General features: G+C 45.4%; 1 protein-coding gene and 1 non-coding gene across 5 annotated transcripts in view; both read left to right on the forward strand.

Annotated features, from left to right (window-relative positions):
- The window catches only part of SNUPN (snurportin 1), a 43,395-nt gene that overhangs the window by 16,900 nt on the left and 2,703 nt on the right, over positions 1–23,792 (forward strand). The window contains exons 1-7 of one of the 4 annotated variants that reach the window (XM_042235207.2): positions 9,126–11,465; positions 11,964–12,126; positions 13,713–13,860; positions 18,422–18,526; positions 18,760–18,856; positions 20,002–20,099; positions 22,500–22,577. In XM_042235207.2, coding sequence (XP_042091141.1) covers positions 11,969–12,126; positions 13,713–13,860; positions 18,422–18,526; positions 18,760–18,856; positions 20,002–20,099; positions 22,500–22,577 — 684 coding nt within the window. In that variant the 5' untranslated portion in view covers positions 9,126–11,465; positions 11,964–11,968. Of the gene's footprint in view, positions 1–9,125; positions 11,466–11,963; positions 12,127–13,712; positions 13,861–18,421; positions 18,527–18,759; positions 18,857–20,001; positions 20,100–22,499; positions 22,578–23,792 lie in introns of those variants that run through there. The other 3 variants (XM_042235208.2, XM_004017838.6, XM_012098663.5) reach the window with 3 other exon arrangements.
- On the forward strand, positions 5,243–5,349 carry LOC114109277 (U6 spliceosomal RNA). Its single transcript, XR_003585951.1, has one exon. It is a non-coding gene; the product is annotated as a U6 spliceosomal RNA (small nuclear RNA).

The following is a 23,792-nucleotide window of genomic DNA, read 5'->3' on the forward strand; positions in this document are numbered from 1 at the left end:
TTCCAACTTTTCTATGAAGATTGTGCATTATGCTAAGATAAATTACAGTTTTGTGTGATCTCAGTCTGACGTTTATACCTGCAGCAAGTTTTGGGGAAAGAAACAGCTTTAAAAAGCAGTGTTCTTAATCAAAGAGTGACTGAAAGGGTCTCATTAAAGAGAAAAGGAGTGACACTAACCTCTCTTAGAAAGAGGCTTGGACAAAGAGCCCAGTGAACTGAAAATAATTTCTTCCCCAAATTCAGTGAATCAAGGAAAGGTCAGCTTGGGGATTCCCTCCTGGCAGTGGTTAGGACTCAGCACTTTCACTGCTGGGGCCTGGGTTTGATCCCTACTCTACATGCTAGGTAAGATACTAAAATTTCTCATCACAAAGGGAAAAGAAAGAAACTTAAAAAAAGGAATGGTCAGCTTTCCTCAGCCTCTGGGAGCCTGCCTGGTGTGCCATCACAACTTAGGCCAGCTTCCTAGAGGGGTTAAGTACTAATATGTAGATAACTGAAACAAAAGTTTTATAAAAATGTGTCATTATTAATTTTTTAAAATGCTGGTCCCAACCTACTAAGTTAATTTAACAATCCACTGATGAGTCAAAACCTTTGTTAAGGTTTGAAAACGTGCCCTTAATACACTTCAACCTTTTTCAAATTACTATGGTATTTTAACTTGGAATATTTAAGAAATTGTTGTTCCCAGCTGTTGGGTCAGAACATAAGCTCCATCTTTTATTGACCATTTAATCACAAACAAGCTTCCTCCCACCTCAGAGCCTTGTTTGCTCATCTGTGAAATGAAGATAATGTGATGATATCAGAAAGCCCGCTAATGAGCTTCTGTGCCCAGATGGACTCCTGGGCAGGCTTCACTGTCAAGGGATGTCCAAGAGACTCTGGCTGGATCTGAAGAATCAAAACAATAGGACCGGGACTTCCCTGGCAGCCCAGTGGTTAAGACTTCTGAGCTTCCAAAACGGGCCGTGGGTTCGATCCCTGGTTGGGAAATTAAGATCCCACATGCCCTGTGGCGTAGCCAAAAAAAAAAAAAATTACAGGACCAAGCTTACCTGGGAACGTTGTGGATAAAAGCAGCTCCCAGGCTGCCATTCCGCCTGAGGCCTGTGAGCTATGTCAAGGTAAAAATGTCTCTGACCAAAGTAGTCAAGAGCAACTGAGGGTTTGGGAGCTGTACAAGCCAGAGGAGTAGCAACAAAAGGGAAGAAGAGAGCTCAGGCCTCATTCTGTAAGTACTTAGGTCAGAGCTTTTGGTATTGCCCAGTTCTGTGCCTACTTAGTCACATGCACCTCTAGGCTGAGCAATTTTTTTTTTTTTAATCAAAGGATAATTGCTTCACATTATTGTGTTGGTTTGGTCTGGCCAATTTCTGTATCAGTTATCTATCGCTTCAATAATGGTGTATAACAAACCCAACCCAAAACTCAGAGTTAAAACAGTAAGCATTGATTTAGCTCATGAATTTGCAGGTCACCTGGCACTTCAGATCTTTGCTGGGCTCTTAGATTCTGTGATTGAATGTGTATTGGATTAATGACTCTGCTGACTTTTGACTATGCTGTCTCTTAAGTCTGGGGGTAGGCTGGCTGGCTGTCAGCTGGTCTTGGCTGTGAAAACTGGCAGCTTGGCTGAGATGCCTTTGTCTCATCCCCCAGCAGCAGCAGTTAACTTGCATGGTATTTTAATATTAGTCTCAAGTTGCCTGTGGCTAGTGTGATTGCTCAAGAGTGTGGCTCAGGCATCATGGAAAATTACCTGTGTCATTCACCATGAGCCCCAGGATGAGGCCTTGCATACAGTAGATGCTTAATAACTGCTTCACATTTAGCCTCTTTGCAGTGACCAGCTGGGCTGGATCAAAGTGAGGCAAAGGAGGGACTTGTCTAGTGATCTAGTGAGCTCCCAATGCAGGGAGCAGAGGTTTGATCCCTGGTCGGGAAACTAAGATCCTTCATGCCTCACAACTCAGCCTTAAATGTGGGCTTCCCATGTGGCTCAGTGGTAAAGAAACCACCTGCCAAGCAAAAGACACAGGTTCGATCCCTAGACTGGGAAAATCCCCTTGAGAGAAAAATGGCAACCCACTCCAGTATTCTTGCCTGGAAAATCCCATGGACAGAAGAGCCTGGCAGGCTATGGTCCATAGGATCGCAAAGAGTTGGACACAACTTAGCAACTAAACAACAGGGAACTGTATCCTGCATATTGCAACTAAGATCTGGTGCAGCCATATAAATATATATTTTTTAAAGGGGAGAAGGCACCCAGGACACTTGCTAGACCCCAAAAATGAGCACCTGCTTAAATTCTGCACCCTTCATTTGTCTCTCCTTAGCTCCTGCCCTGGTGATAGGCGTGGTGCTCTCAAAGCTTGTGAGAAATTAGTACAGAGAAGTCACGGTCCCTATCCGAAGAAGACAGAGGCTACAGTAAGCTGGCTGTTTACATTTCTGGACTTACTAGCAGCTGAGGGTTTGGGAGCTGAGCAACCTAGAGGAGAATCTAACAGGCCTCACTCTGGGTCTCCCAGGGTCTGGTCATTCTGAACCGTTACCACACCATTTATCATAGCCACTTCCCACTGGTATTAGGGTGTAGTAAAGAATTTAACTTTGGGGACTTCCATGGTGGTTCAGCGGCTAACACTCTGTGTTCCCAATGCCAGGGCCCTGGGTTCAATCCCCAGTCAGGAAACTAAATCCCATGAACCACAACTAAGAGTTCTCATACTGCAACAAAAAACAAAAATCAATCCACATGTCACAACGAATAAAGATCCACCACAGCCAAAATAAAAAAAAAAGTGAAATCGCTCAGTCGTGTCCAACTCTCTGTGACCCCATGGACTGTAGCCTACCAATCTCCTCAGTCTATGGAATTTTCCAGGCAAGAATACTGGAGTGGGTTGCCATTTCCTTCTCCAGGGGATCTTCCCAACTCAGGGATCAAACCCAGGTCTCCCGCACTGCAGGCAGACGCTTTACTGTCTAAGCCACCGGGGAAATCAAATAAACAAACAAATATTAAAACAGAAAAAAAGAATACAACTTTGCCCCAAAAGGTCATCACCCTTTCTTCTGGGAGGTAATCCGTAAACCTTTGGACTGTCATGTCTGATAGGAATGTCTTTGTTTGCCTGGTGCCCTTGGCACGGTCAGATAACAGCAGTGTGAGTTAGGGTGGGGCTCTGAGCCACACCCACACCATGGTCAAGGGTGGGAGTTTTGGAGTAATAGCTGGAGTCTTGAAGGGGTTGAAAACTGCCCCGAGGTGGACAGTTAACCATTTATTTTTTAATTTATTTTAATAATTGCTTTACAATGTTGTGTGGATTTCTGCCATACTTCAGCATGGATCAGCCATGGGTATACATATGTCCTTTCTCTCTTGAACCTCCCTCCCACCTCCCACTCCTTCCCATCCCTCTAGGTCATCAGAGAGCACCGGTTTGAGCCCCCTGCGTCATATAGCAAATTCCAACTAGCTACCTATTTTAAAGAGTTAACCATTTCTATGTAATGGAGCCTCAATAAAGACTCTGGCCTGGTGATCTTCTCTAGGTGGCAGCATTCTGTGCATATTGTCATCCATGGAAGCTAGCAGAAAAATACTGTCCTGACCCCATAGGGAGAGGGCAATGGAAAATCTTAGATCTGGGCTTCTTCCCTTGGGCTACTTTATTTTTTTTTTTTTTTTATGGCTGTGCTGGATTCTCCCTGCTGCTTGCGGGCTTTCTCTAGTTGTGTCGAGAAGGGGCTACTCTCTAGTTGTGGTTTCTCTTGTTTCAGAGCACCGGTTCAAGGGCCTGCTGGCTTCAGAAGCTGCAGCTCGTAGGCTTCAGTAGTTGTGGTGCGTGGGCTTAGCTGTCTGAGGCACGTGGTATCTCCCCAGAGCCCGGACCAAATCCACGTCCCCTGCATCGGCAGGCAGACTCACCCACTGTACCAACAAGGAAGTCCCCTCCCGCCTGTTTTAAGTTAGGTCTTTCTGGTTGAGCTGTAGTTCTTTTTTATATTCTGGATACTAGCCATTTGTCAGATATTTGATTTACAAAATTTTCTCTGTAGGTTGTCTATTCACTCTTGACAATGTCCTTGTTTATTTTTGCTTTCTGGGTTTGTTTGTTTGTTTGTTTGTTTTTGGCCACGCCATGTGGCTTTAGGGAATCTTAGTTCCCCAACCAGGATTGAACCTGGGCCCCTGGGAGTGGAAGCACAGAGTCCTAATCACTGGACTGCCAGGGAATTCCCCATAGTGTCCTTTGATGTACAGAAGTTTTTACTTTTGATGGAATCCAATTTATCTACCTTTTTCTTCTGTTGCCTGTGCTTTCGGTGTCATAACCAAGAAACCACTGGCAAATTCAATGTCATAAAGATTTTCCCTTGTGGTTTCTTCTACAAGTCTTACAGTTTCAGTTGTTTCAGTTCTGGTCCTTTTTTTTTTTTTTGTCAGTTCTAGTTATTTAAGTTTTAAAAATATTTTTATTTATTTTGGCTGTGCTGGGTCTTCCTTGCTGCTCACGCTTTTCTTTAGCTGTGGCAAGCAAGGGCTACTATCTAGTTTCCGTGCACAGACTTCGCATTGTGGCTTCTCTTGTTGGAGCACAGGCTCTGGAGCCTGCAGGCTTCAGTAATTGCGGCTCCCAGGTTCCATAGCACAGGCTCAATAGTTGTAGCCACAGGCTCAGTTGCTCCATGGCACGTGGGATCTTCCCAGATCAGGGATCGAACCCATGTTTCATGTATTGACAGGCGGATTCTTTACCACTGAGCCACTATCGAAACCCCAGTCACTTATTTATAAACATATGCACCTTGGATTTGCTTGCTGCTGGCTCCAAGTTCCATACACTTATGGCTTAGAGCAGTTCTCAACATGAGCAGGGATCAGAATCACTTGGAGAGCTTGTGAAAACAGATGCTTCCCATTCCTTTTGAGTTTCTGATTTAAGAGGTCTGGAGTGGGCCTGAGAATTTGCTTTTTTTTTTTTTTTGGTCATGTCTCAAGGCTTATGGGATCCTGGGCGGCAAAAGATCAGCGTTCTAACAGACTTCTCAGGTGGTCCAGTGGTTGGGAATCTGCTTGCCAGTTTGATCCCCAGTCCGGGAAGATGCTGAAGTTCCAATACTTGGGCCACCTGATGGGAAGAGCAGACTCTTTAGAAAAGACCCTGATGCTGGGAAAGACTGAAGGCAGGAGGATAAGGGGACGAAAGAGTGACAGTCAAGTGCTCGCTTCGGCAGCACATATACTAAAATTGGAACGATACAGAGAAGATTAGCATGGCCCCTGCGCCAGGATGCCACGCAAATCTGTGAAGCGTTCCATTATTTTTATAAAGGAGAACAATTCAGTTAAAAAAAAAAGTGACAGTCGGACACGACTGAGTGACTAAACTGGGAAGATTCCACATGCCTCAGGGCAACTAAGCCGGTGCACTGCAGCTACTGAGGCTGCATGCCCTGGAGCGCAAGTTCTGCAACGAGAAGCCAAAGCAATGAGAGCAGCCCCTGCTTGCCACAACTTGCCGCCACTCACAGTGATGAAGACCCAGCACAACCAATAAATAATCAACAAAAATGAATCAAAATAGAAAAAACAAAACTCAAGAGTCCTAACCACTGGTTGTTCGGTTGCTCAGTCATGCCTGACTCTTTGCGATCCCATGGACTGCAGCTCACCAGTCCCTGTCCATCACCAACTCCCGGAGCTTGCTCAGACTCATGTCCATCGAGTTGGTGATGCCATCCAACCATCTCATCCTCTGCTGTCCCCTTCTCCCGCCTTCAATTTTTCCCAACATCAGGGTCTTTTCCAAAGAGTCAGTTCTGCGGATCAGGTGGCCAAAGTATGGGAGTTTCCGCTTCAGCATCAGTCTTTCCAATGAATATTCAGGACTGATTTCCTTTAGGATGAAATGGTTGGAACTCCTTGCTGTCCAAGGGACTCTCAAGAGTCTTCTCCAACACCACAGTTCAAAAGCATCAATTTTTCAGCGCTTGGCTTTCTTTATAGTCGAAATCTCACATCCATACATGACTACTGGAAAAACCATAGCTTTAGATGGACCTTTGCAAAGTAATGTCTCTGCTTTTCAATATACTACCTAGGTTGGTCATAGCTTTTCTTCCAAGGAGCAAGCATCTTTTAATTTCATGGCTGCATTCACCATCTGCAGTGATTTTGCAGCCCCAAAATATAAAGTCTCTCACTGTTTCCATTGTTTCCCCATCTATTTGCCATGAAGTGATGGGACCAGATGCCATGATCTTAGTTTTCTGAACGTTGAGCTTTAAGCCAACTTTTTCATTCTCCTCTTTCACTTCAACAAGAGGCTCTTTAGTTCCTCTTCTCTTTCTGCCATAAGGGTAGTGTCATCTGGGTATCTGAGGTTATTGACATTTCGCCCAGCAATCTTGATTCCAGTTTGTGCTTCATCCAGCCTGGCATTTCGAGTGATGTACTCTGAATGTAAGTTAAATAAGCAGGGTGACAATATATAGCCTTGACATACTCCTTTCCTGATTTGGAACCAGTCTGTTGTTCCATGTCCAGTTCTAACTGTTGCTTCCTGACCTGCATACAGACTTCTCAGGAGGCAGATAAAGTGGTCTGGTATTCCCATCTCTTGAAGAATTTTCCAATTTGTTGTGATCCACACAGTCAAAGGCTTTGGCATAGTTAATAAAGCAGAAGTAGATGTTTTTCTGGAACTCTCTTGCTTTTTCAATGATTCAACAAATGTTAGGAATTTGATCTCTGGTTTCTCTTTCTAAATCAAGCTTGAACATCTGGAAGTTCACAGTTCACGTACTGTTGAAGCCTGTCTTGGAGAATTTTGAGCGTTACTTTGCTAGCATGTGAGATGACTGCAACTGTGTGGTAGATTGAGCATTCTGTGGAATTGCCTTTCTTTGGGATTGGAATGAAAACTGACCTTTTCCAGTCATGTGGCCACTGCGGAATTTTCCAAATTTGCTGGCATATTGAGTGCAGCACTTTCACAGCATCATCTTTCAGGATTTGAAATAGCTCAACTGGAATTCCATCTCCTCCACTAGCTTTGTTTGTAGTGATGCTTCCTAAGGCCCACTTGACTTCACATTCCAGGATGTCTGGATCTAGGTGAGTGATCACACCGTCGTGGTTATCTGGGTCATGAAGATCTTTTTTGTATAGTTGTTCTGTGTATGCTTGCCACCTCTTCTTAATATTTCTGCTTCTGTTAGGTCCACACCATTTCTGTCCTTTACTGATAGACAGAGTGCCTGAAGAACCATGGACGGAGGTTTGTGACATTGTACAGGAGGCAGTGATCAAGACTATCCCCAAGGAAAAGAAATACAAAAAGGCAAAATGGTTGTCTGAGGAGGCCTTACAAATACCTGAAAAAAGAAGTTAAAGGCAAAGGAGAAAAGGAAAGATATACCCATTTGAATGCAGAATTCCAAAGAATAGCAAGGAGAGATATGAAAGCCTTCCTCAGTGACCAATGCAAAGAAACAGAGGAAAACAATGGAATGAGAAAGACTAGAGATCTCAAGAAAGTTAGAGATACCAAGGGAACATATCATGCAAAGATGGGCACAATTAAAGTACTAGGCTTTTCTAAAAAGTAAATTGGTTTAAAGACATTAAATACAGGTGTATGTGGCCAACCTTGTGGAGTGCAAGAGTCTACAGTTATGGTATCATTGTTGCAGGTAGAGCATAGTTCCCCTTATGGTAAACTGGCCCCAGATGAGCCCCTGGGCTGAAAGCAATTTAGTTTGTTTTTTTCAGTGACATGGGAAGTTATTTATCTGGTGTGAATGATGGACTGGAGCTGTTCTCTTGGACCTCAGTGCATGAATTTGTCCATGTCAGTCTATTTTCCTCCAATGTATAGGGCTTTTATTTTCTGTGACCTCCATGGTGGTGGGTAGAGAATTGTGGTTCCAAGACACAAAATACTTAATATCCTGGTGTCAAATTCAGTCTCATAAATCAGCTTTTATCTGCCAATGCACCAAATAACCTAGTGCACAGCCTAATCATTGCAACTTAAAGCTCACCTATATAAATTCTAGATTTTTTTTTAATTGGTCTTCCAGGACCCCTCTGCCCTTCCATCAATCTGACCTCCAAAAGGATGGAATCGTGTATATAATATGCAACAAATCCACACCTTGGCATTCCTTGGACTCAAAATGTGCCAACACTGTTTCTGTAGTATAGAAATATTCAACTTCCCTGTAAGACAACCATGCCGCAAACTTACTATTTGGCTCAAAAGCTGTGTGACTTCCACTCTCGCTTCAGTCTCCTTGCATTACTGTAAGCTTAAATAAGATAGGGCGTGTGATACACGGTATCCGCCTCAAAGTAAGCATTCAATAAATGGCTATTCACATTTCTATTTTGCATCTCTGCAGTCCTAGTTTACAAAGGCTGCTGTCTAGTTTGATTAACTTCCTAAACCTCAGCTGCTTCCCTCTACCCTTAGCACCAATTCAATCATTCCTTCACCAGTACCTTGCCGTTTGCCGGAGGCAGAAATCAAACCAGGTCCCTACCATTGCCAAGCTCACAGCCGACTAACGGGCTGTAATCAAGGTTTCCAGTGTTCTAAGGAGGAAATGGGGAGGGGACGACTGAGACTTAGGGATCCGCGGGGCGGCTGGGGAGGAGGCAGTCATTCAGGGCAACTTGCATTGCCTGTATAAACACGGGCAGGGGAGTGGGAGCGGACTGCAGCTGGATCCTTAAGGACTGTGCGGATCTGGGGGAGGCGACAGGACGCAGGCGCTGGAGGAACTTGAATGCCCGGCCACGAGATCGGAGTTCCTGCTGTTAGCCAAAGTAACCTGGAGCAGCTTGTGCCAAGGAGTGAGGCCTCGGCCCAGCCAAGTCACCTTGCAGGCGGGTCACAACACAAAAGCAAAAGGCGGACCCCAAATCCAAGCGGACTGGAAAATACCCGGCCGTTAAGGACGGAAGTAACCGCAAACCTGTGACCGAACCGCAGAGTAACTCCCAGCGTTCTCAACGGCTGGAGGAGCCGGAAACAACCAGCGCGAGGTGGGTGGGCCCGGCGGCGGCCAAGGGGGCGGTGCCGGCTCTCTCACGGCAGCTGATTGGTCGGCCCGGCGGTGGTGGAGGCTGCGCGTGGAATCGTCACCTCGGCCTGGTGAGTCCTGAGTTCGAGCCTGGGCCTCGTCGGCTCCGCAATTGTCCCTAGGCTCCCGGCCGTGACTCCCTCGGGCCGGCTCCACGCTCCTGGCCTCCCGAGGCATGATCTGGGTGGGGGTGCCGAGCGAGGCCGGGGCCTCTCCTTGGGCGGGCTTCCACTCTCGAGTTCCCGGCTGTCTAGCCAGGACCCCTCGGGGATACTTTTGTGGGGGAGGGACGAGTCATGCACTCGGTCCATAGAGAAAAACAGTGCGGGGATGTGGCGGGGAGGACTGTCGAGTGGAGCAGGTAGAGGCCCCCGAACTGAAGCCCAATGGGAGACGCCGAGGAAGCCCAAATCCTGGGCTGGAGGATTCGACGCGGCGGTCCCCGGAGGGGGAGGGAAAGGAGGAAGGAGCCGTGGCGGGGAACACGCGGGGTCTGGAGCTCGGAGGAGAGGCCTTAGCTGGTCGGAAATTGAGTTAGAGGATGAATGCAGGTGGAGGATGAGACCGCCAAGTCAAAACCCTTGAGTTATCTCCATCCGAAGAATGGGTTGATAGAGCAGGAGCTAGCCAAGGACAGCCATAAAAGCGTGGTCCTGGGGAGCGGGGCGGGGGTGGGGGGCGCGGAGGGGAGCCGCCCCGCCCCAGTATACAACGCATCAGTTTTAAGGATTTTATAGTTTTTGGCAGAGCATGAGCCCACACCACGATAAGGCATGATGAGGCCTAATAAATGCATTTTTGGTTTGGTCATTACTTCGGTAAACCGAAGACATAATGAATATGTTAAAGTTTTTATTATGAAAGTGTTCAGACTTACACAGAAGTATAGAAAAATACAGAAAATAGCATACAATTTAGAATCCTAAGTACCACCTAACCTCAACCATGAATGGCCACCCCCAGTTGCATAACATATACGTGTCAGTACGCCTCAAATTCATACTGATAAACTTGTTTTGCTTTTTTTTTTCCATTCATGTTTAGTGGGTATAAAGGTTCCATTTTGCAAGAGTGGAGAGTTCTGGAAATTGCTTGCACAACAGTGAATGTAATTAACACAACTGGATTGTACACTTAATGATTAAGTGGTAAACTTTATGTCATGTGTTTTTAACCACACACACACAAAATGTCCTTTCAAATTAGAAAGAAAAAAAAACTAGGGAATTCTCTGGCTGTCCAGTAGTTAGGACTTGGTGCTTTCACAGTGGGGTTCCATTCCTGGTTGAGGAACTAAGATTCCACAAACCCTGGGGCAGGCATTTAAAAAAAAAAAAACCTAGTGCTATAAATTAAGAAATAAAATCTGAGTTCAAGTGTGCAATGGAAAATAACTCGTTGCCAAGTAGAGACCCATAGAGTTGTATTTTTAACTATGGAGGCTCTGAAATGAACCTGTTGGTCTGGATGCTGGACCTGGCCTGGGATGGAGTTAAGCACTAGTGGTACCCTATGGTTTGTACTAGAACTTGAAGGGTTGGGCCAGCCCAGCTGTGAGTCCAACTTCTCCCAAATATTCCTGTTTTTCTTACAGTCTGAGGCACACTTTTTTTCCCCTGGCTGTAGCAGCTTGTGGGATCTTAGTTCCCAGACCAAGGATTGAGCCCTGGGCAGGGAAAGCAGAGTCCTAACCTTTGGACTACCAGGGAATTCCCTGAGGCACACATTTAATCCTTGGGTAAGCACCTGTGCAGGGCTTCTTGGGTGGCTCAATAATAAAGAATACACCTGCTAAGCAGGAGATTCAGGTTCTATCCCTGGGTGGGGAAGATCCCCTGGAGCAGGAAGTGGCAACCCACTTCAGTGTTCTTGCCTGGGAAATCCCATGGACAGAGGAGCCTGGTGGGCTACATACAGTCCATAGGGTTTCAAAGAGTCAGATTTTACTGAGAGACTAAACAGCAACAAGCTTCAGTACTGCCCCGTGCTTTCATTCAGGGAAGGGTGAGTGAAGTGTGAAGTCATCTCTTTCCACTCCGATTCTTTAGAGTTGCCCTTGGTAGTCTGTCTGTAGTGTGACATCTACCCTCTGTCTCCCGAATGTGCCACAGGTTAGTCCTTTACACTCTTAGGGCAGCTGGTGTTAACTGGGAGGTGGCCTTCCATATTCTAGTTCTTTTCCAAGTGAGTCCTGCATATGTGACCTTGAAACTTTGCTTCTGCCTGCGCCAAACAAACATGCAGAGCAAACTGCAGACCAAGAAAGTAACTGCCAGGTTTGGGTTTTTGGCTCCTTGTCTTCCTCTCAAGGCTTCAGAACCAGCACTTCTCCTGGAGCTCAATTTTCTTGATGTGAGTTGGCATTTATTAGAAAACTAAACAGCCCATCAAACTTGCATCTGAAATTACTTTTTAAAAAATTGTCTTAAAAAGACAATTACATTAGTTATCAAAAAACAGATTTTTAGAACTATTCAGGAAAAAACTAGATATTTGATCACATCACTGAATGTCAATGATAGTAAGAAGGAATTAGTGACAAGGTCCCTGATGAATGATGACAAAGAGCAAAAATTAGATTCAGTCACCAGGTAGATTTGCTTAGTGATTGATGTTGAAGTTTATACACTCAGAACTATCAAAATGATCATTATTAAAATATCTGAGGAAAAAAGTTTTTGCTCATATGTAGCTCACCCTTTAATTTCCTTTTTTTCCCGATGGAAATAATTGTGATTTTGGATTAAGTGAGGTTTCTTAGGAATGTAGCCATCATGTTACGTCATAACTGCCTGTACCCAGGAGGGGATACAAAATGAATGAACCGTTTTCTTATGTTTTCCTTTGTAGGGAAGATGGAAGAACTGAGTCAAGCCCTGGCTGGTAGCTTTTCTGTGTCTCAAGATCTGAACAGCACAGCCGCCCCACACCCCCGCCTATCCCAGTACAAGTCCAAGTACAGTTCCTTGGAGCAGAGTGAGCGGCGTCGCCAGTTACTGGAACTGCAGAAATTGTAAGAGAGGTTTTAACTCCTTAGCTTCTCTCTGTAGGCTGGCAGCTGTGAACCACAGAGGAGGCTCCCGGCTTGTCTCTACAGAACCCCCTTCAAAGTGGACCCTCTGTAGATTGTTCTTGCTCACAAGGTCGGGAGGGATAAATCCCGGCAGAGGTAGACATCCTTGACATCCAGAGCTTGGGAAAAGACGAGGAAGTAGGGAGAGACTGAAGTTTGAAAGCAAAAGCTCAACTATCTGGTTAACTTTTTCTTTTCTTTTTTTCCTGGCAGCAGTACTGAGCTTTGCAGTTTAAGGGCTTATGAAAGTCACGCCCAGACTTCGATTCCCCACATTCCCTGTGTGGCTTCTCCTGCACTCTGACTTCTGGCTTTGGTGTGGGCTTCCTGTCTTCCTTCAGCCCAGATGTTTCTGTGGAGCCCTTGGGAGTTCCAGACAAATAATTCCACAGGGAATCTGAGGAAATGTCTTCCATACACTTCAGCCTCAGTGCCAAGCTGAATAAACAGGGAAAGAGAGTTTATAGGATAGCGAGTGTTTGAGACTGGGCCGCGCTAAAGGCGAGGCCTGTCCTTTTATTCTCAGTGCAACACAGGCCTCTTCTAGGTAAGGAATTAAGACTTAGGAGACACTGTCGACAGCTGCAGTTTCGATGCAGTCTCCATTCTGCCCACTGCTTCATTGCTAGATGTGTGTAGCAGAGATGGTTCCCTGTGGCTTCTGGGTTGCTTGCAGATTACATTCTCAGATTGCTCCTTCTCCATAACCTCCACAGTTAATTAATTGTGATTAATTAGTTTGGAATAGATAATACATTCATATGGTTCAAAATTCACAATACATAAAAGAGTACATGGTGAAAAATCTGTCTTTTAGACATCAAGTTCCTTTCTCTCTCTCACTTTTTTTTTGGTCACACTGAGCAGCTTGCAGGGTCTTAGTTCCCCGACCTGGGATCGAACCCAGGCCCACAGTGGTGAACACGCCAAGTCCTAACCACTGGACTGCCAGGGAATTCCCCACATCTTATAGTATACTTGTTACAGCTGATGAATAAATGTTGATACATTATTATTAGATTTCCTTAGCTCTTCTAAGTGGTCTTTTTTGAAAGTTAGGAGAGATGCATTGCTGATTCTCAGAAAGCCGCAGAAGCTGTCCCTGTCTCAGACTTCTCACTGCATCCCAGCGTTTCCTCCTTGCAGTCCCTAAGAGCCTTCAGACTGAAGTCTGCCAGGCAGAGAAGTGTCAGCTCTCACCTACATGGAGATGGGCGTCTAGGGTGGAGTGGGAGGGAGTGGGATCAACCACTAGCAAAACTTGAAAATTCCTTTAAATACTGTACTTTGCTTGTTCCTAGGAAACTCTGAAGAAAGCCGAGTGTGCTTAAACTGGGTTTCCTATTTAAGGTCTGTGAGGAGGTGGTCACTAGTTAAGGCTTACAAAGGAAATTCTATCATCTCTTACTCCCACCACAATTTCCAAATTTCTCCTGAATTTAAAGACTTTGAATTACATCTGTCACATTGTAGGGTGTCTTCCTGTAAGACATAAAGACCTGGCCTTATGCCTCCCCCCCCTCCAGAAAGCGGCTGGATTACGTGAACCATGCCAGAAGACTGGCTGAAGATGACTGGACGGGGATGCAGAGTGAAGAAGAAGAAGAAAAGAAAGATGATGAGGAAATGGACATTGACACTGGCAAGGAGTTACCAAAGCGCTATGCTAATCAAGTAAGTGGTCCAGAGAAGACTAGGTGTAGCTGGTCCTGCTCCATTTACTGTGCAGTCAGAGCTCTTTACTTACCATGAACAGAGAGGAACGAGATAGGAAGAATAGGAACTGCATTGAGAGTGCTGATGTATAGAACGTTTCTGAGATGAAGAGATGGCTTACAGCTCTGTGTGCTGAGGGGTGTTGCTGATGGAATCTGAATAGTGGGTTTCAGAATCATCACCCCATGCTGTTAGCAAAGGCTTCTGGCCTGCTGCCAAAACCCCCCTGAGCTATTGATAAGCTAGTTGATTCCATTCTTGTCTTTCTTTACTAGTCATTATGCAGATGTTTTGGATTAGACCTGCCCAGCCCAGCACTGTGCCCCACCCCACCTCCCAGGTATCTTTCTCAAGTGATGGACTAATATGTCAGTCTTGAATCTTTACATTCAGGTGGTTGGAGGTTGGAAGTACAGCTGCCCTTGAACACTGGGAACTGCCCAGCACCCCCAGGCTAGCCAGCTGAGGTTGAGACCACTATAACAGACACTATAGCAAACTTCACTTAGTGCCCTGCTGATTCCAGAGGAGAAACCATTGTGGCTTGTGGTGCCAGAGGGGAGGCAGGCATGGAGACTGTCCAGTGCTCTAGGCAACCCAGGTATTGCAGAGGTAGGGCATGTATCTGAGTGGGGCCGGGGGTCTACCCTGCTATTGCATACTTCTCTCTGTAACCCAAGTGTCTTGTCACCTCAGCATCCTCTCCTACTTTCAGAATACGGTTCCTGGGTGCACACACTCCCATTCTCTTCCTCTGCCTCAAATATAGCACAGATGACATCTTCTGTGACAAAGTACAGTTGAGTTCTGTGGAGCAAGTCTTGTGCATGTGGAATCTTAGTTCCCTGACCAGGGATCAAACCTGTGCAGTGGAAGCATGACTCTTAACCACTGGGCCAGGGCAAGTCCCCAGCAAACGTTGTTGAAGGCCCTGTTCTTTGTTAAGCTAGGCTATGCTCAGAAAGTAGACATGGGCTGGAAATAGCCCGTGCACTTCTAGAGTAAGTGTAGAGTATGTTTTTTTTTTTCAGTAAGAAAGTAATATTAACTTCCAGCAGGGAAGGAAGCAGGGTTTCAAAATCAGGAAAAGGTTAATGAAAGAGAAGACAGCTTTGAATCGTGGGTAGGACAGGCAGAGGTACAGAGCATTTCAGGGTGTTTCAGGCAGCACAATAAGGCTGAACAAGAGCCCAGAGGTGGGAGAGGAATATATGATGTGTTCAGGAGGGATGTACAGAGGGTGTGTGCAGATGGAGCAACATAGGGTTGGGGGAGGTATATAGCAGAAATATATACAGGGATTTAGACTCCGGCCTAGACTGTGAGGAAGCACTGAGAATTTTTGAGCTGGGGCAGAGGTGGGACTTCATGGGATGACTCCCACATCAGTGTGTAGAACGGCCTGGAAGAGAGAGATTGTGGTACGGAGCTAGGTTTGCTAAAAGAGCTGATGGTGAGTTTACTAAGGGCAGTAAAAGTGTGTCTGGCTTTTTTCATTTAGCAAAAGGATTCATTTATGTTGTAGCATGTGTCCGAACTTCATTCCTTTTCAAGTAATATTCTGTTGTATAGATACACCACATTTGTTTTTCCATCCATCAGTTGATGGCCGTTTGAATTGTTCCACTTTGGGGCTGTTATGAATATTGCTGCTATGAATATTTGTTTACCATGTTTTTGTGAGGACATACATTTTCATTTCTCTCGGATATATACCTGGGAGGGAGTCACTAGGCCGTATGATAACTCTGTGTTTAGCCTTTTGAGGAACTGCCGGACTGTTTTCCAAAGTGACTGTACCATTTTACATTCCCACCAATGATGTGTGAGAGTTCGTTTTTCCGCGTATTTGCCAACACTTGTTATGGTCCAGCGTTGTGAGTATAGCCATCCTAGTGGGTGTGAAGTGCTGTTGCATAGTTTTGATTTGCATTTCTCTAGTGACTAATGATATTGAGCTTCTTTGCATGTGTTTATTAGCCAGTATCTTTGGAGAAATGTCTGTTCAAATTCTTTGCCCATATAAAAGTGGAGTTATTTGTCTTCTGTTATTGAGTTGTAAGAGGTCTTTATAAGTTCTGTATGAGATACATGATTTGCAGATATTTTCCTTTATGTGGGTTGTCTTCACTTTCTTAATGCTATTTTTGGCCACACAGAAGTTTCACAGCTTGATGTAATCTTATTTTATCTTTTGTTTCATCATTTGTGCTTTTGATGTTATATTACTACTATTGTTTAAGGGATTGTTGATTATGCCTTGGGTTTAAGGTTGAATAACACAGAGGGAGGTGATGTTATTATTAGTTGGGCACAGAATGCAGAAGGGGAAGGGTGGGCGTTTCAGGGATGGGAAGTACTTGGGGTACAGAAGGGAGTGAATTCTGTTTTGGATATGCTGAGTTTAAGGTACAGAGAGGACCAGCAGAGAAAGAGATACCAAGTGGATAGCTGGAAATACAAAACTGGAGCAAAGGAAAGAATTCTGGAGATGAAAAAGAAGAGAATTAGGCGGCATCTTCTTTGGAATGACAAGTAAAGCTACAGAAGTAGATGAGATTCACCCCAACAGGGATAGCATCTAAGAGGAAAGAAAAGGGGGACCTAAAACAGCCCTCTGAAGATTATTTACATGTTTGGGAGAGTGTGTGGAGGACTGTTTGGAGGAAAAATAGAAAAGTGGTGTGTCACGGGGCCAAGGAAGCGTGTGTCGAGGAGAATGTGACTGGAGCATCACACCAGGAGCGCAGGAAGGACGGGGAGATGCGGGAATAGAGATGCTCGGCTGCAGCGAGGTCAGGCCGGGGTGTGAGGTAGGAAACCTGGACTGAGGGTGTCAGAGTGGGTGGGAAGGCAGTAGCAGGAAATATGAAGTGTTCATAGTTACAGAAAGTGGAAGAGCTTAATAGAAATGTAGAGTGTAAAGTTTCATTTTTGCCTTGGATTTGAGGATTAGGGGTTGTGTATTTTGTGGCCTACAGGGAAGGAGAGATGGGAGAGACATAAATTTAGTGGGAGGGATTACCTGATAGGCCAAAGTCTTGGTATTGATGGGAGGGACCAGTGATGAATGGAAGAGTGCGACCCCATAGACAGCAGCCCACCAGCTCCCCCGTCCCTGGGATTCTCCAGGCAAGAACACTGGAGTGGGTTGCCATTTCCTTCTCCAGTGCATGAAAGTGAAAAGTGAAAGTGAAGTCGCTCAGTTGTGTCCGACCCTTAGCAGCCCCAGGGACTGCAGCCCACCAGGCTCCTCCGTCCATGGGATTTTCCAGGCAAGAGTACTGGAGTGGGGTGCCATTGCCTTCTCCTCATGGAAAAGCAGATCTTCTCAAATTCCTTTTACCACAGCTTTTTTTTTTTTTTTCCTTTGAGGTAGATTTCCTAACATCTTTTGGTGTAGTATTTGGGTCAGTAGTTTGGGACTTGATCTAGTTTAGAGCATCTCAAGGTAACGATTTTATTCATCTCTGAGGTATAATCCCTAGAACATAATGGTGTGATAAAGGTAGTTGGGGGGACAAAGTAAGGAAAGAAAGAGGGTCGCATCCTCCAGTATAGTAGGTGAGGTAGTGAGAATGTATATGGATGCAGATAATGAAGGTGAGAAGTTGAAGTTCAAGGTGAACAGGAGATGCGCTGATTACTAAGAGCTAGTGAGGTGGAGGTTCCACTGTCACCGTTTTCTGTTCTCATTCTTTTACATGTATTTTCATTATAATATATACATGAAGTGAAAGTGTTAGTCACTCACTCATGTCCGACTCTTTGCAGCCCCATGGACTGTAGCCCTTCAGGCTCCTCTGTCAGTGGAATTCTCCAGGCAAGAATACTGGAGCAGGTTGCCATTTCCTGTTCCAGGGGATCTTTCTGACCTAGCAATTGAACCTGGGTCTCCTGCCTTGCAGCAGATTCTTTACCATCTGAGCCACCAGGGAAGCCATATATATATATATTTCTTTCCTTTTGAATATTTATTTGCTGCATGGAGTTCTTAGTTGTGGCAGGCAGGATCTTTAGTTGCATCTTGTGGGATCTTCCCTAACCAGGGTTTGAACCTGGACCTCCTGCATTGGGAAGGAGAAGTCTCAGTCACTGAACCACCAGGGAAGTCCCAGGACATAAATTCTTTGTCACTGTAAACACAGGAGCAGCACACTCCTGTTGACTGTTTTTGTTTGTTTAATTTGTGGAAAATTGCTTTACAATGTCGTGTTAGTTTCTGCCATACAGCAACTCGAATCGTCATAATTATACATATATCTCTCTCCCCTCCCTCGTGAGCCTCCCTCCCACCCCCGTTCCGCGCCTTGGGATCATCACAGCGCCAGGTGGGGCTCCCTGTGTTAAATGTCCATGGCGGCTTCCTACCGCTGTCTCTGTTACACACGATAGCGTGTGTGTCAGTGCTGTCTCTCAGTTCATCCCGTTTTCACCTGTCGCTGTTCTCGCCCCAAGTCCGTTCTCTAGTCGGATCATCAGCCTCGTTCACTTTCAACACCATTTTTTGTGTTCCCAGTTAATGCTCTCAGAGTGGTTAATTGACGTCCCTTCAGATTTGGGGCAGGAATGGATTGTGGTCGTGTGCCCTGTTGGAAAAAGAGCCCTTATCGTGGCTTCCCAGGTGAGTAGCCGCTCCCACGCCCGTGGCAGTGGGCCTGGCCTGCAGCTTTAGGGGTTCTCTGCACGCTCTGTGTTCCTTATCTGTCAGGCAGCTGTGCCCGCCCAGGGATTGAAATGCTTTCCTGTGGGAGGGATTTGGTGAGAACCATCCTTGGCCTGATGGCACCCATGCAGAGTGTGGAAGCAAAAAGGGGAGGAGACCTTGATGCCTGATGTAACTGTCTTTCCCCACAGGGTTCTACCAGTGCGTACACCAAGAGTGGCTACTGTGTCAACACGTTTCCTTCCCTTCTGCCAGGAGGCAACAGGCGAAACTCAACAACAGAGAAAGGTGCCTACATAAAGTTGTCTGTTTATTAAGTTTTATAATCAGTAAGAGACAGTGCTTGGTTACTTGCTTAGTTGTTTTAAAGACCCACTTTGAAAGGACACCTTTGAAACTGCACAAGGATGCTGTTCTGCCTACTGGGCTCTCCTTCAGGGTCAGGCCTCCAAAGTTGCAGAATAGTTGGCACTTGTGAGGCCGGCTGAATTAAACCCCTGAATTAAAGCCAGTGCACCTTCGCCATGGACTTCCGTCACAAGGTGACAGGTGCGATTTTCTGGGGAAAGGTCCCTCAGAAGACCCAAGTGTAACATACAGTAAGCTGTTGCTGGGGCTTCCTGCTAAATTCCCTTTTCTCCTTTATCTTTGTCCTCACCTTAGCTTCTCCCCAGCACCTGGGCCCAGCTGAGGAGACTAAAGGTTAAATAACTTGCCTGCGGTCATTCAGCGAGGAGTTGGCAGAGCTGGGCCTACACAATTCTCTTGTCTCTACCGGCTCAGGCTCCCTTGGTGCTTCCTGCTGTCCTCTGTCCTGAGCCCAGATCCCTCCGTTGTTTTTTTTTCACTCTGGCCTGAAATGGGCCCTCCCCTGTCCCCTGCCCTGTTATTTTAGTCCTCAGATCCCACCAGACTGTTCATATCCTGTCTGTTCGTGAAGCATTTCCCGATGTCCAGTCCCCTTTTCCTGGAACTCTCATTCCTCTTAGTTTGTGCTACACAGTGCAGCTCTTGGTTTTCTCTTTGATCACCTTATCTCCTCAACTGGATTGTAACTTCCCTAAAGGCAGGGATGACTTACAGTTAATACTCCCCACAGAAAGCAGTGCCTATGATAGGAACTCAAAAGTAATTGTCAACTAAAATGGAAAGTTACTTGCCTTCAAACTTGAGCTTCTCTTAAACCTTATCTAAAGATTGAGAGATCCCATGTGGCATGGCCTCGACCCCTCCTATGCTGACACACCTCAGGCCACCTTTGGGCTATACCAGGCAGCCAGAAAAGGCTGTGAAGAACTTTGTCCCTTAGTGCTGGGGCTTCCTGTGATCACTGAGGGTTGTTGGATGTAGTTCCCAAGCCCCGAAGATGGGGCTCCCTAGATTATGGTGGAGGGAGCCCTGATGGGAACTGTGCACGGACTTTCTGCCTGCAGACTACACCATCCTGGACTGCATTTACAGTGAGGTGAACCAGACCTACTACGTTCTGGACGTGATGTGCTGGCGGGGACACCCGTTTTATGACTGCCAGGTAAGGACTGATGCTCTCCTCATGTCTTCTCCTGCTTTCTCCTCTCTTCCCAGGAAAGTGGCTCAGCACATGGGTTTGGTCCGTGACCAGCTTCTTGGTGTTTACAGGATGTGGTATATCAAGAACATCACCTAATGTTCCTTGCATCTTTGAGTGTGTTTAAATTAGCTTCATTTCTAAAAAGAGGTAGGAGGAACTAAGGGAGCATAGCTATTCTCGAGGGGAGGAAGGAGAAACAGAGTGGAGGGATAGGCTGGGACTTGGTGGACGCTGTAGCCTCCCCTCTCTCCAGAGTGTGGGAGGCTTGCTGCAGGGAAGGCTGCGGGTGGAGGGGATGCTGCCTCATGCAGGCGGCACCAGGAAGAGAAAGTGGAATGGTAAGCACATCAGGTAGACTTCTGCCACCCCTGCTCCTTGCCAGCCGCATCCTGACCCTGAATGTCAAGGCCGCCTTAGTATGATGATAAGGGCATGAGTCCCTGAGGGGCTAGCTCTGGAAGCAGATTTTCCAAGTGAGGAAATGCTGCCCGCCCAATATTCTCCCCTCAAGTTTCACCTTCCCACAACATTTTTCTCAGATTGGTGATACTTACAAGTAACAAGCAGTCATCAAGAGAGAGGCCAGGTCACCCCGCAGGGTCCATCTCTGCTCCTGTGCTCCCCCATCCTTGTCCCGGTTTTATTATTTGTTGTTTAGTCACTCACTCATGTCCAACTCTTTGCAACCCCATGGACTGTAGCCCACCAGGCTTCTTCGGAATTTTCCAGGCAAGCGCACTGGAGTGGGCTGCCATTTCCCCCTCCAGGGGACCTTCCCAACTCAGGGGTTGTACCCACGTCTCCCGAATTGGCTTCTTCACCGCTGAGCCACCTGGCAAGCTCTGTCCAGTTTTATAGTAGTGGGTTTTTAATGCTCCCTCTCAGTTGTTAATAGTTTATCATTGTAGTTCTCAATGTGTGGCTTCAGAAAGTTGTTCAGAATGCAAATTCTTCAACCTGTTGAATCAGAAATTATGGGGATGGGGCTTATGTTTTAACAAGCCTCCAAGTGATCCTCACAGAGGCCCAAGCATGCGAATCACAGGTTATCACCATAGGCTGCTGCTTTCCTTAGCCATTACCCCAACCTGGGTTTCCAAATCGTGCCAGATGGTGATAGTTCAGAATCTTAACATGCATCTAATTAAAAAAATAACAGCCAAGACCTGCATCGCTAAGCACTTTGTGAGCATGATCTCACTGAATCCCTTACAACAACTCTAAAAGATAAGTATGTACTATTGTTTTTACTCCTGATCGTTTAGATATGAAAGCTGAGAGCCACAGATGTTAAGTACCTTGCCCAAACGTAGAGCCAAGCCCCAAACTCAGAGTTCACAAATTCAATCCAGAACCTGTTTTTCTTTAATTCTATTGAAGGATGTTTCGTAACATACATTCACAACCTACAAATTTGGTAACTAAAGCCACCTATATTTTGATAATATAAAGAAAAAAGACTGTTTTTTTTTTCAATTTTGTTTTTGGAAATTTGAAAAGAAAAAGAAAAGCCCCTAAATATCAACAGAAGGGTATGCATCAGAAGTAGTAGTTTATGAGAAGTTACAACTACAAAGTAGTTTCTAACCCTCAGGTAAAGTAAGACAAAAGTTAACTCAGTGTGCTTTGGAGTTGCAAAGTCCTGGTCCTGTGGTAATGCTGTGCCCTTGGGTAAGTGGCGCAGTCTCACCCAGTGATGCCTGAGTCCTCACCCATAAAATGGAGATCGTAACAATACAAGTTGGAGAGGATGGTTGATGATTAATATGATTATGTGCGTAAGGTCCTTAGCGTGGAGCCTGAGACATAGTAGGCCTTCAGTGATAAATGTTGGCATTACTACTATTAATAATCCTTTTGGATTTAAGGAAAATATATCCAAAGATTTTATGACATCTTCCTGACCTTATAGCAGTGTTTTAACAGAATTGAGGGTAATGAGAGGAGGGCTTAGGTTTTCATCAATCAGGTGACTGCTTTTTCCACAGTTTTATTGAAGTATAACTGACATACGGCACTGTGTAAGTTCAAGGTGCACAGCACAATGATCTGACTTGCATATATGGTACAGTAAGTTAACACCCATCAGCTCATACAGACACCAAAAAAGAAGAAAATATTTTTTTTTTCCTTGCCATGAGAACTCAGGATCAGCAGCTCGCAACCGTATACCCGACGGCAAAGTTAACCATTGTCATCGTGTTCCGCTTTCAGTGTCTAGTGTTTATTTATCTTATAACTGGGCATCTGTGCCTTTGGAGCCTCAAGCAGATTTTTAGAATGGGGTGTTTTTGTTCGTAAAATAAGATTTTGTTCATGAAACAGTGAGCCTTATTTCATCTTTCCCTGTCTCTTTGGCAGACTGATTTCCGATTCTACTGGTTGCATACAAAGTTACCAGAAGAAGAAGGACTGGGAGAGAAAACCAAGCTCAATCCAGTAAGGCCTGGTGTTAGGACTGCAGAGCTCTTTCTGGGGATCAGTTTGGAGTGCTCTGTTGTCTGAATTCAATCATTATGGATAAAATTATCTTTATTTTTTCCTTTTGAGGCAGCATGGCATAGTGGGAAAAGTATGGACTTAATAGTTATCCAGATTCCAGTTTTGGCTTTTAACAATTATTTGGTTAAGTTAATATCTTCACTTGGCTTTAATTTCTTCATCTGTTTAGTGGGGTTAATAGCACCTACCTTATAGAGCACAATGATCTGACTTACATAGATGGTACAGTAAGTTAACTATTTGGTTCTGTGACCCAAACGATGTAAATGATGCAAGTCTTGCTGGCATAATACTTAGGGTGAGCACTCAAAAATAGCAGTTGATAGAAAGTGCTAATAACTTCTTTTATTAATAATGCTATTTAGAATGCTAGCATGGTGGGTTTCAAACTGTAGCTTGCATCCATAGCCACTGGAGGCTTGTTGAATTTCAAGCTCCTGGGCTTCACCCCCAGAGTTTCTGATTCAGTAGGTCTGGGGTAAAACCTGAGAGTTTGCATTTCTAACAAGTTCCCCGGTGAAATTGATACTGCTGGTCCATGGACCACACTTTGAGAACCCCTGCTTTTATGTCTGAGCTAAGAGTGACCTCATCTAGTGAGTTCCCCCTTTTTATAGATGAGGATGCAGGCTCAGAGAGAGGGTGCTGCCTTCCCCAAGGTCCCACAGTCCAGGATGATAGCCCAAGGGTCTTTGCTATTTGCTCAGGGATTAAGCACAGGATGGCTATTTTCATTGTGTTTTATTTGTTAAGCTCTATAGACTGGCATTTGCTTGGGTTGCTTACAGCATTTTTAAAGGCAACTAGATAACCAGTTACAGGACAGTAAATGAAGCCAGTACTTCCAGTGACGTTATCAATAAAGTCCAGGAAGAACACGGGTGCTGCTTCCTCTGAGACGCTGTTCTGTGTGCTCTACGTGTCCTGTCTCACTGAGTCTGCATGACAACCCTACACAGTAGAAGCTTTTTATAGACAGGAAAATAGAGGCATATGTAGATTACATGATTGACAGAGATGCACTTCAGACCCAAGCAATCTGACTGAGAGGTTGTCATAATCCTCATCACTTTGTTATGTTGCTTTAGTATAAAATTTTTTGCTGTTGTGGCATTTCACCAGCCCTTTGTTTGGGGCAGCTGTCATAGTGTT

This window comes from Ovis aries, chromosome 18, assembly GCF_016772045.2.
Source record: "Ovis aries strain OAR_USU_Benz2616 breed Rambouillet chromosome 18, ARS-UI_Ramb_v3.0, whole genome shotgun sequence".
In the NCBI taxonomy this organism is placed as follows: Eukaryota; Metazoa; Chordata; class Mammalia; order Artiodactyla; family Bovidae; genus Ovis; species Ovis aries.